The sequence below is a fragment of the Macaca mulatta genome, chromosome 13 (genome assembly GCF_049350105.2).
Source record: "Macaca mulatta isolate MMU2019108-1 chromosome 13, T2T-MMU8v2.0, whole genome shotgun sequence".
NCBI lineage: Eukaryota > Metazoa > Chordata > Mammalia > Primates > Cercopithecidae > Macaca > Macaca mulatta.
The window spans coordinates 61,984,024-61,997,268 of NC_133418.1; the positions used below are offsets into that span (position 1 = coordinate 61,984,024).

At 37.2% G+C, this 13,245-nt stretch overlaps 1 protein-coding gene across 30 annotated transcripts in view; it reads right to left on the reverse strand.

Annotated features, from left to right (window-relative positions):
- The window catches only part of EHBP1 (EH domain binding protein 1), a 418,858-nt gene that overhangs the window by 264,353 nt on the left and 141,260 nt on the right, over window positions 1–13,245 (reverse strand). For all 30 annotated transcript variants that reach the window (XM_077958265.1, XM_077958254.1, XM_077958260.1 and 27 more), the window contains 1 exon segment: window positions 6,425–6,520. In XM_077958265.1, coding sequence (XP_077814391.1) covers window positions 6,425–6,520 — 96 coding nt within the window.

The following is a 13,245-nucleotide window of genomic DNA, read 5'->3' on the forward strand; positions in this document are numbered from 1 at the left end:
GTTTTGGTAGGAATACTACCAGCTATTCTTTGTATATCTGATAGAATTCAGCGTGAATTCATCTGGTCCTGGGCTTTTTTTGGTTGGTAGGCTATTTATTACTGATTCAATTTTGAAGTTTGTTATTGGTCTGTTCAGGGAATCAGTTTCTTCCTGGTTCACTCTTGGAAGGGTATATGTGTACAGGAATTTATCCGTCTCTTCTAGGTTTTCTAGTTTGTGTGCAAAGAGGTGTTCATAATAGTTTCTGATGGTTATTTTCATTTCTCTGAGGTCAGTGGTAACAGCCTCTTCATCATTTCTAATTGTGTTCATTTGGCTCTTCTCTCTTTTCTTATTAGTCTAGCTGCAGCCTATCAATCTTTATTTTTTCAAAACACCAACTCCTGAATTTGTTATCTTTTGAATGAGTTTTCATTTTCTATTTCCTTCAGTTCAGCTCTGATTTTGGTTACTGCTTTGTCTTCTGCCAGCTTTGAAGCTGATTTGTCCTGGCTTCTCTAATTCTTTCAGCTGTGATGTTAAGTTATTAATTTAAGATTTTTCTAACTCTTTGATATGGGTATTTAGCACTTCGAATTTCCCTCTTAACATCGCCTTAGCTGTGTCCCAGTGATTCTGGTCTGTTGTATCATTGTTCTCATTAGTTTCAAGTAACTTCATGACATCTGCCTTAATTTCATTATTTACCCCAAACTCATTCCAGAGCATGATGTTTAATTTCCATGTAAATGTATGGTTTTGAGTGATTTTCTTAGTCTTGACTTTTTTTTGTTGTTTGTTTGTTCATTTGTTTGTTTTGACAGAGTCTTCCTCTGCTGTCCAGGCTGGATTGCAGGGGTGTGATCTTGGCTCACTGCAACCTCCACCTTCTGGGCTCAAGCAATCCTCCCACCTCAGCCTCCTGAGTAGCTGGGACTACAGGCACACACCACTGTGCCCAGCTAATTTTTTGTATTTTCAAAAGAGACAGGGTTTTGCCATGTTGCCCAGGCTGGTCTTGAACTCCTGCCTCAACCTCCACAATGCTGGGATTACAGGTGTGAGCCACTGCACCTGGTCCATTTTTTGTATTTTTTGTAGAGATGGGGTTTCACCATGTTGCCAGGCTTGTCTTAAACTCCTTGGCTCAAGCGATCCACCCACCTTAGCCTCCCGATCCACCCACCTCCGCCTCCCAAAGTGTTGGGATTACAGGAATGACCCACAGTGTCTGGCCATACCCTACTCTTATAATATTTCCATAATTTATCTAAATTATAATAATTATTTAATATTAAGAAATCCTCTATTTTATTTTTGTTGATGCCTATCACTATCTTCCATCACTGCACCTACCTAATCAGAGACACATAAACCAGTAAATGGACTATTAAGAAGCAGTTTATTAAGATATTAAATGCTAATATAAAGCCCTGCCTTCATTTTTATGCCTGTATGTATCTTAAAAGTTACCACTAGAGGCAAAGTTTTCTTCAGTGCAGAGGTTAAATAAACAGCTGGAATTTCAAAACACTAAAAGAGACTTGATAATCTAGACAAAACGGCAAATCAGCAGGGCTACTGATACCCTTCCTCTTACCTCTCCCTCATTAACCTCAGAAATGCCTTAGAAACCTGAGAAAGGGTAATGGATCCTACAACCAAATGCAACTTTTTTTTTTTTCTTCAACTGAAGCACACTTTTGCAAGCATTTATTTGAGAAACATTTATTGGGGACTTAGTATATAAGGGATTGTAGAGATGTTACATGGATTCAAAGACAGTTGTCCTTGCCTTCAAAGACAAACACAATAGTTCTAAATTCAAATAAATGTATGATGAATGAAATAAATGATTTTACCAGAGATTAGAAACGACACACTACTTCTTACAAGAATGAACAAGAGAAACTTCATGAGAGAGAAAACATCTGGGCTGGGTGGGAATACAAAGGATTTCCACAGATTTTGGAGTCAGTAAAGGCAAAAGGCAACAAAGTATAAGAAACAGAGAGAAAAGTAGTGCGGTCACATTACACGCCCATTTAACTTACTCAAGTTCACTCCACGTATCAGAGGTGAGGTAGGAATGGAGGTATCAAGAAAATGAGAGAATATCTCAATAAAGCATGCTTTTGGCTCAACACTGCACTCTAAGATTGAGCACACACGGATGGGAGATGGGCTCTGATATTTCCCCACTGGGTCTCTTAGGTCCCATGTGTCTCATAGAGAAACATTTATGATTGATTCCACTTTGGTCTATTAATGATCTTCTATTTCTATTATCATAGTTGAGTTCATATCTAGGCTATTTCAAGATGAACGTGACTGGAGCACTCTCTCAGTCTCTCTGATCTCCATTCAATCTTGTACACAGATTAATTTTCCCAAACCACAGTTCTGACCGTATCATTACCAACTCAGATTTCTTTAACAACCCTTACAACTTATGAGATAAATTCCAAACTCCTTAGTTACTTCGTTATGTCTGTTTACTCATTTTCTAGTTTAATAGCATGGCAGCTGGTTGAGTTTGAGCTCTATTGAAGCAACTATTTTTATGAGTAAATTCACATAGGTAGGATAAAAATCTGCCAAAAGAAGTTTCTTTGATGGTGGTGAACAGGGAAATGGTAGAAGGAAAAGGGAAGTGGAAAACAATACTTAATATATGTTTCCTCAGCTGGCTCTGCCTATAAACTGGGTTTATGGAGAAAAAGAATTGTAAATAAAGGTTGAAAGAGCTTTTCCATGATGCACTTAGGGCACAGAGACCAAGTAATACAGTGTGATGCAATGCAGGGGAGACATCATACCATTCTCCCATTCTCCCTGCCTCTCCCTCCCATCTCATTTTGTATTTTGAGGAATGCAGCACAGCTCCAGCACAGTTAGAATCAAAATAATAATATAAAATATATACTGAGCACTCACCATGTCCCAGTTCTTGTGCTAACTGTTTTACTCATTATAGCAACCTATGAGGTAGGTACTATCTTCATTCCCATTTAACGGAGCAGAAAAACGAAAACTAAGAGATGCAGCTTCCCACAGTGCACAGCTAGTGTTTAAGCTATGTTGCTGTTCCAGGTCTGTCTCACTTTTACCCACTTTGTTGGTTCAGTGTAGGCACTGTGCCCCCAGGATCTAGAAAAGTACCTGGCACACAGCAAGGTTCTCAAAAATACTGGATTAATGAAGTAATGAATTAATCTTATAAATTAATATATATAATATAGATTATATACTATATAATACATATTATATAGATTATATACTATATAATACATATATATTATATATCTTATAAATTAATATTTAACAGCACCATATATATGACATACATTAACTCTTAAAGCAATGAAATATTTTTTAAAGCACAGATAATGTATTATTCCTAAAATAATTTTTACCAAAGAATAATATTAATGAGACCAAGAGGCACATCTGATAGGGCCAAGTGAGTAAAAAGATATAAAATAAGCAGCAATGATGTTCATTTCCAAGGCACTGAAAAAATGGTATCTCTACATAATTAACTATATTACTGACCAGACAAAAACATTTGTAATGAGAATTGCTTCTAGTGTAATTCAATTAAGCATTTTTTTACATCCCACTCTCCCTCTACTGTCTCCTTTCTTAGCACTGCACTAAAGAGAAAAATTAAAAATAGCTTGAAAAGCCATTGTCCTTCTCAAAATCCTAAAAGTCTTTTTAAAACAAAAATTTACTAGAAACAGCTATTTTCAATTTAACTCAAATATCAAAAGGAGGCTAAAGAAATTAATTTTTGGTTAAATGAAAGAAAAATTAAACATATTGATAACTATCTTAAAATGCACCTCCTCTATGAGCATACCTCTGTGTATGCTACTCACTAAGGACAAAACGGGTGCAGAGCAGTCCTTTCCTATCTGCAAATTTCAAGATTAAGTGAATTACGAGAGTTAACACAAGTTTTAAAAAGAGAGAAAATGTGAAGTTTTTCACTTGAATATTTTAAGTGTTGTTCAAAAACAAGATCCAAAAATTACCATGAACAAATGAAAAGTTATTCCATTTTGTTATTTTACTTTTCTGCTTATCTGTAAGAATTCTGGGAGGATGGAAGGAGTCAGGAAGATGAAAGCATCCGCTGAAAATACTCTTTTAAATATTGAAAATGGTCACAAAGTTGCCTCAATAGCACAATTGTGTAGAAACGTGTAATACAGCAGACTGACAGGGAGGGGTGTTTGGGTTTTTTTCTACATACTAACCCTCCAAATCTAAAAATTCAGTGATAAGGATATGCTGAACATTCTCATCAGTACTTGAAAACCTCACTTACCTCCTGATCCTCCAAGCAACACATTTCAACAGCCACTTTCAACTCAGAATCACTATCAATGCATATCCTTTCCCAGAACACAAGGTGGTGGCTATTTTTCAGCTCTATTCTAGCCCCTCATTCTCTATCACCATTTTATTAAAAAGTTGTATAACTATGTCCATTCATTTGCTTTGCCAATACAGACTAAAACAAAGTAAGAAATTACTTAAAAGTCTTCCTTGGCCAGGTGCGGTGGCTCATGCCTGTTTGGGAGGCTGAGGCGGGTGGATCACAAGGTCAGGAGATCGAGACCATCCTGGCTAACACAGTGAAACCCCGTCTCACTAAAAAATACAAAAAATTAGCTGGGTGTGGTGGCAGGCACCTGTAGTCCCAGCTACTCGGGAGGCTGAGGCAGGAGAATGGCATGAACCCGGGAGGCGGAGCTTGCAGCAAGCAGAGACAGCACCAGCCTGGCCAGCCTGGGCGACACAGCGAGACTCTGTCTCAAAAAAAAAAGTCTTCCTCAAGTATGTCAGAGATCCTACTGTTGTGATCAATATTCACAACTCTTTTTATTAGAGAGTAGGCAGTACAGTGTAGAGGAATGAACAGGGCTAAATCACAGTCTGTGTGGACAAGTTACATTCCTCTCTAGTCTCAGTTTCCTTATCAGTAAAGTGAGAATCATTATAATACCTTAGAGTTGCTGTGAAAGTTAAATGAACTAATATTGCATATAAAGATTCTTCTGACACCAAAGATATTGCTCTTAACTACCATTACCATTCCAGTAGGACAAAAATGGATAGGAGGGGCTTAATAACTGGCTCTTTGGACAGCTGGTTAAAAGGGGAATAGAGTGGTTCTGACTATCCTAAAAAAAAAGAATAGCAGTTACTGTCTCATTCCTATTTCTCCCTGAATAAATAAAAAATGGTATACATCTGACAAGCATAATCAAATAAGGCTATAATATCAGTAACAGTAATATCAAAACTACAAAATATACATTATGTGCTAAGAATCATTAATAAATATATATATATAATACAGAACATTTAAAATTAGTATTCCATTCATGGGCTAGTACATTAATATTCATCATATTGTTTTGTTCTTTTGAACTCTGCAGTACTTTCTGAATCAATAAATTAATATATTGTTTCACAAAATCAAAAGCACTGTTTACACAATGATGTCACACTCTAAGCCATATCATTTTGCTCTACTTTAATTTCATGTCCTAAAATACTTAGCGGATTTTCACAAATTTCTGTTACTAAATTATGCTTAATGAGATGACTTCTCCCCTGCTATATACGACGATAAAAGTAGCCTCAACACAATTTACGTGACTCAAAGAAGAAATAAAACATTAATTTTCTAACTCCACCACCTTCCAAAAGGCTAAAACTGGGACATACTGAGACATACCTGTCCCCAACTTTTTTTGATGCAGGAAAGGAATTGGTTAGGAAAGTAAATATTCTGGTGCTTAATTACCATATGTAGGGGCTACTTTATAATGTTTCAAGACATATGGAAGACTTTCAAGAGAAAATACATATGAAATAGGCAAGGGGGTATATGAACAACTATGTTTTTAGATCTGCACTTTGAATTTACAACCAGCATTTTGCCTTTAAGCAGCAACACTTATAAATATTAATATCAATAAAATATTTATCAACTATCAATTTAAAACATATCTTGTTGTATTAACATTAATAAGATATTTATCATATACTAATTTTAAAGCATCTTTTTATCAAACAAGGCTAACAAAATGAAGGTCAAGACTCAGAATTCCACACTCCTCAGCTTTCCACAGGGAAGGCATTTTATAGTCTCCTGTGGGTAGAATGTAGGAAGCGGTAAAAGAACTATCGCAGTTGATCTGAATTGTAACAAGTTCAAAAAGATCCCCAAATTATTCTGACTTTATAGACCATGAAATACTGTGATTCTTTTGCATTGTTATCAATTGCTATGTCCCTAAAAATAATGCACAGTAGGTACCAGACTGGACACAAATGCATAGAACAATGAACACTGAAATATTCTGTCATTTGGAACCCTGGTCATACAATAAATTCTATAGCCTATAAAAATGGAACTTACCTTAAAAAGTGTTACAGTGATTTCAATGTTTTCAGGAACAGGCCACACAACAACACCACGATATGGATTTTTTATTCCAGGTTGCCAGCTATGTGCCTACCAGAATAAAAATGATACCTTCAATATGAAGTATAGGAAATGCAATGTTAGTAATTTACCAGAATAAAATGATACTTTCAATATGAAGTATAGGAAATGCAATGTTAGTAATTTACAGCGGTATATTGACCCTATATAGTATCCCTGAAACAAAAATGATTAAACAAATAAAACTTTTCAAGCATTAAGCTTGAGCCAAGATAGTTATATCACATGACAGCTATAGATTACTATCCGCAAACAAATCTTCACCCCCTCATACACATAGAAGAACATGCAAAAATGATGAAAACATGATGTGTCATGTTTTCAAAAGCTACTGTCTGTTTAAAGTATTTTATTAGAAGAGATATTTTAAAAATTATTTTTGTGGACTAGGAACTTCAAGGCAAATTCATATTTTAAAAGAAAAGACGAATTGTGTAACTTTGCATTTAAGTTCATTTCCCACTAAACTGTAATGTTTATTTGGGGCAGGTAAAGAACAGCACCAGTTTCTCCAGGTAATATTCCTAGTACTGATAATTATAGATATTTTTTTCCTTGTAAATCTTGATTATCAAGGTTCCCTAAGGAACCTCCACACCCCAAAATTTGTGGGTAACCACCATAGTTCTTCCTTTATGGCATCTCCAGTCAAAGTTGAACTAATGGAAGATGGCATGCCAAGACCTCTCAACTCAACTAAGTCTTCACCTCTATTGGCTACAGGACTGTCCATGGACATGCTATGAAAATTATAATAAAAGCTAACGCTTATATAGAGTACTTTCTATGTGCCGGTCCATGTCTTAAGAATTTACTTATGTTAAACTCATTTAATCTACATAAGAACCTTATGATGTTCTTCTGTTATTCATTCATTCATTCACTCATTTGCTCAATTGGTACTATTTGCCAATCACTGTTCTAGGCCCTGGAGGAGTGAAAAACAATCTGCCTTGGGGGAGTTTACAGTACAGTAGGAAGAGAACACAAACAAAACAATTAAGCAAAATATATAATATGTTAGGTAGAGGTAAGTGCTATAGTGAAAAAAAAGTAGGGAAGAAGAATTGGGGGTAAGAAAAGAGAATATTTTTGAATAGGGTGCTTAGAGGAGACTTCATTGAGAAGATGACACTTGAGAGAAGGCCAAAAAAAGATAAAGGAATCAGACATGTAAATGCATGAAAAGAGGTTTCTAGGGAGAAAAAGTAGCAACTGGAAAGGTGTTGAGGCACTTATATAACAAAGAGGGCAATGTGGCTGGAACAGGGTGGTCAAGAGGAGAGCAGTAAGACACACGGCCAGAGAAATAAACGAGAGTCCAATCATGTGAGGCCCTGGTATGTCATTGCAAAGATATTGGCTTATATTTTGAGTGAAATGGGAAGCCACTGGAGGGTTTTAAGCAGAGGAGTGACAGTCTAAGTTATGTTTCAACAGGCTCATATTGGTTAATGTTTTGAGAACAGGTTCCAAATATAAGAGAGAAACAGGGAGATCAATTAAAAATCTACTGCAATAATCCAAGGGAGATGTGATGGTTACTTGGCTTGGGGTGGTAGAAAAGTGGTACAAAGTGGCCAGATTTGGGTATCTTTTTGTATTTTCCAGGTAGAGTCCACAAGATATGCTGCCTGATTATAAGAGACAAAGTAGCCAAGGCTGATTCTAAGACTTCTACCTTTTAGAAGAAAGGAATTGCTATTAATGGATAGGAGGCAAGACTATAGAAAGGACAGATTTGGGAAATAAGTTCAGAAGCTCCGTTTCACACACATTAAATATGAGTTGCCTCTTAGATATTCAAGGGTGAATGTACAAATAAGCAGCTGGATTACGTGTCTGGAGCTGCAAATTTGGGAACTGTCAGCATACAGGTAATATTTAAAGTTCTGGAATATAGACAATACCAACGGAGTGAGTACTGATAAAGAATATAAAGGTCCAAAGACTAAGTCTCGGAGAAAAACATTAAACAGTTCAAGAAAACGAAGAAGGCAGCAGAGGCCCATCAGTTGAAGCAAAAGTGTGGTATCCTGAAAGGCTACTGGTAAGAGTGTTTCAAGGAGAAGAGAACAATCACCTGTGCCAAATGTTGATGACAAGTCAAATAGGATGAGGCCTGAAAAATGGTCACTGGGTTTAACAAAGCAGAAGCCATTAATAAGGTCAGGTACAGTGGCTGATGCCTGGAATCCCAGCTACTTGGGAGGCTAAGGTGGGAGGACAGCTTGAGCCCAGGAGTACAAGTTCGAGAAGGCATTAATAACTTTACAAGAGCAGTTTCAGTAAAGTGATGAGAACAAAGACCTGACTGGAATGAATATAAGAAAGAATGGGAAGAAAGAAATTGAAGAGAGAAAATATACTCAACTCCTCTGGGGTGTTTTGCTGAAAGGAAAAGAAACAGGTTGCGCTAGTGGAGAAAATAGTGGCAGAAGAGAATTTTAAGAAGAGAAAAATATTTTATGCTGATGAGAAATATTCAGTTGACAGGGAAAATTTAATGATGCAGAAGACCAAAGGAGAATTGCTAATGTCCTTAATAGTATACAATGAGACAGATTGATCCTTCCTGGCAGCACAGACCATTCCACAATAATAGAAAAAGAAGTTACAGTATATGAGTGCAGATGCAAGTCAGGCAGCAGATTTAACAGACTGAAAAACTGAGGGACAAACTTGAAAAACTGAGGATCACACAGAAAGGAAGTAGCAGAATTTGATTTGAACCTGGGCCAAGGAACCGAGAAGGGATCAAGATTAAGTAAACTTAGGTCCACGCAAATCTTATCACATCTTACTAGTTAAAATGCCAGCAGAAGATACAGGTTTAACAGTGTACACCAAATCCAACTTATGAATTGCCAATAATTCTCCCTCTATTCTCTTTCTATTGCCACCCTATGATAAAACTTCCGGTACAGAGATGGAAACAGAGGCTCATCACGAGACTTAGCATACCATAGTGAAAGGTACAGAACAGAGTTTTCTTGATTAAAAAAGTCTCTCCAAAGATTTCTCTAGTCCCCTGCCTATTTCCATGCCTGTTGACAGCCCTAAAACAAAAACTCCATAGAGTAAACAATCTCCATCTTGAAAAGTAAATTTCTGTGCACCCTAGATAATCAATCAAAACTCCACTCTACTTACTTAATTCTGAAAACTTATAACAACCTTAATTCTTACGGTTAATCAAGCTATTTTTCTGGTCTCTTCAAGCTTGCCATAATTAAATTTTCATAGTTTTCCCATGCAATAAAAATGTAAGAAAAAGAGTATAACCACTGAATCTTTTCAATCATCCCCAGCAGAAAAGACAAGGCTATTTATTAAATTCTCAATGAAAAATACCCTTCAGAGATTTTTAGACCTGAAGATATCCTTAGATTTAATTCAGATCTGGATAAGGAAATTGAAGCAAGCAAGGAGTAAATGGTTTGCATGAACTCATACTAGTAACCAGGAGGAGAGGCCAGACTTTGGGACTCACCTAACCCATAGCATGCACTGCTATATTCCTGATTCGCATGGTAGTCAAGAAAATAGTCTTCTATCCCTTAGGACTTAATATTTCGGTGTATGACACAGTGATCAAAAGTGGGAAAAGGAGGGAATATGGAGACCTTCCAACAACTAGGCAGAGTTAGGAGATGAGAGTTTCAGATAATTTCCTCAGGTATCCTAAAGGTTGGTCCTCTAAATCCTCAGTCCTGGATCAGGGAATAGTAATTAGACTGCTGAACAAACAAAAATACAATCTGCTTAACAAACTAAAATCTTTTTATTATGATTAATAAAAGGAGACATAAGTATGCTAGTTCCTAAGTTGCTAGTACACTGCCACTTTCTTACATTCTATCCAGGAACTCTCTCCCAGCAAAAAGGTCTAACCAAGTTCTGGCTTTTTGATATTCTTTCTGGGGCTGTACAACCTGGCTGAGTTAAGACACTATAATAGTATCAATTAGTCTAGCTAAATAGCTGACAATGAGTACAGTCAGGGCCAGCTTTCTATCGTTTAGCTAATTATTATATACAGTTGACCTTGAACAACACAGGTTTGAACTGCACAGTTCTACTTACATGCAGATTTTTTTCAACCAAATGCAGACCAAAAACAGTGTGTGCAAGATGTAAAACCTGCATATGGAGGGCTGACTTTTCATATATGCAAGTTCCACAGGGCCAATGTCAGGACTTTATGTGCAGATTTCAGTATACACAGGGGTCCTGGAACCAATCCCCTGTATATATGTAGGGACAACTGTACTACTAGAAAGCAGAGGATCAGTAAGTTTTTTTTACCAGAGAAGAAACCAAGGACATTCAAAGTGGAAAATGTGACCAAAAAAAAAAATAATGTTACTGTTTTCTAAGAATTTACTACAACTTTTACCTCAAACAGTGGTAATCTGAAGCTAGAAAAAGAATGACAAGTCTAATACAGGTAACTAGAAACAGTTATGGTAATAAACATCTAATTGTACTAACCCACAGAGATACTAATTTAGGCTTTTAAGAGGTTGATAGAGGAAAAAGCACACCACTGGCCAGGCATGGTGGCTCACGCCTGTAATTCTAGCACTTTGAGAGGGTGAGGCAGGTGGATCGCTTGAGGTCAGGAGTTTGAGACCAGTCTGGCCAACATGGTGAAACCCTGTCTCTACTAAAAATACAAAAATTAGCCGGGCATGGTGGTGGGCATCTATAATCCCAGCTACTTGAGAGGCTGAGGCAGGAGAATCGCTTGAACCAGGGAGGTAGAGGCTGTAGTGAGCCAAGATCACACCACTGCACTCCAGCCTAGATGACAGAGCGAGACTCTATCTCAAAACAAAAAAAGAAAAAGCACACTATATTGGCAAACATCAGCACTAAGAGAACCCTGAGCAGTTTTCATTTTGAGTAATAGAAAGGATTTCCCCATAAAACAAGTAGGCACAGCAACACACGTACAGCCATCTGGCTCTTCAGCATAGTTAGGAAAGGCAGATTATTTAATCATTTGTCAATATCCTACTACAGCTAATGGCAGAAGAAATTAGGATACATTATCCTGGTCCCCTTCTACAATTTTCCTCACATTTCAAGTCACATCAAAGATCCTTTAACATATGCCAAAAACAGACTTGGAAAAAGGCAACACTTCTCAATTTTGGGTGACTTTATAAAATGTCTCATTTGCTAATTATTTCACATCATATTCTTGCCTAAAAAAAGTGTACCTAGTACAGAACTAAGTACAGAGTTAGCAATCATTAATTATTTCTGATTCCTGTAAAATTGAAATATTTCAGTGAAAAATTATAATTTTTAAAACTGCATATATCCACATAAGATGTCATATATAAAGTCATCTTAGAGTTGTCAACATCACTGTCATTAGGCAAAGCTCTGCAGCTAGCTGTACTCTCCTTCTTGAAATGGTAGCACATTGTAAAGGCTGTAGCACAACCACAGAGCAAGGAAGTAAAGGTGGTAATGTCATGAAAAAAAAAAAAGGTATGGATTTTAAAGTTATAGTTTCCCTTTGGAATTCTCCAACCTCTCTGTGAGCCTAAATTTCTAGTAAGATAACAGGATTTAGGGTAACAGAACTACTCTGCCATAATTTTTCTGGTCTATCATAATTGCCCTGATTCCAACACTGTCACATATTGTACTGAAACATAATTTATCTAAGCATATACAAATCAACTGCAGCCTGACAAAATCTTTGTTATAAAAGCCATGACTTAAAGAGAAGAGGAAGGGAAGCCGCATATTGTGATGGTAATTATTCTCTCAATCAAAACGTATTCCAGGATCAGAAGTGGTGGATCATGCCGGTAATCCCACACTTTGGGAGGCTGAGGCAGGCAGCTCACCTGAGGTCGGGAGTTTGAGACCAGCCTGACCAACATGGTGAAACGCTATCTCTACTAAAAATACAAAACTTAGCTAGGTGTGGTGATGCATGACTGTAAACCCAGCTACTCAGGAGGCTGAGGCATGACAATTGCTTGAACCTGAAAGGTGAAGGTTACAGAGAACTGAGATCACACCACTGCACTCCAGCCTGGGTAACAAAGTAAGACTGTCTCAAAAACAAAACAAAGATTATATAATGAGCTCTTGTATATTTAGCTACAAATTCAGACATGTACTCAAAAAAGAGAGAGCAATAAACTGAGAAATAAATTTTAAATTAAATAAGGTAATGTGCTTTATTATTTTATTGTCTAATCAGGTAATGAACTGACTTATCTGGGTGTCAATTCCAAATTTTAATCCACTACTTAAAAATAAAAATAGATACTGAGAATACTGAGAATCAGGAAAAGAAAAATAGTAAGCTACACAGATGCCAAAAAGAAATGATTATTGTAGCTGGGTATGGTGGCTCATGTCTGTAACTCCAGCACTTTGGGAGGCTGGGACTGGTGAATCACTTGAGGTCAGGAGTTCAAGACCAGCCTGACCAACATGGTGAAACCCCGTCTCTACTAAAAACACAAAAATTTGCTGGGAATTGTGGCGCATGTCTGTAATCCCTGCTACTTGGGAGTCTGAGGCAGGAGAACGGCATGAACCCCGGATGCGGAGGCTGCAGTGAGCCAAGATCACCCCACTGCACTCTAGCCTGGGTGACAGAGAAGGAAGGAAGGAAGGAAGGAAGGAAGGAAGGAAGGAAGGAAGGAAGGAAGGAAGGAAGGAAGGAAGGAAGGAAGGAAGGGAGGGAGGGAGGGAGG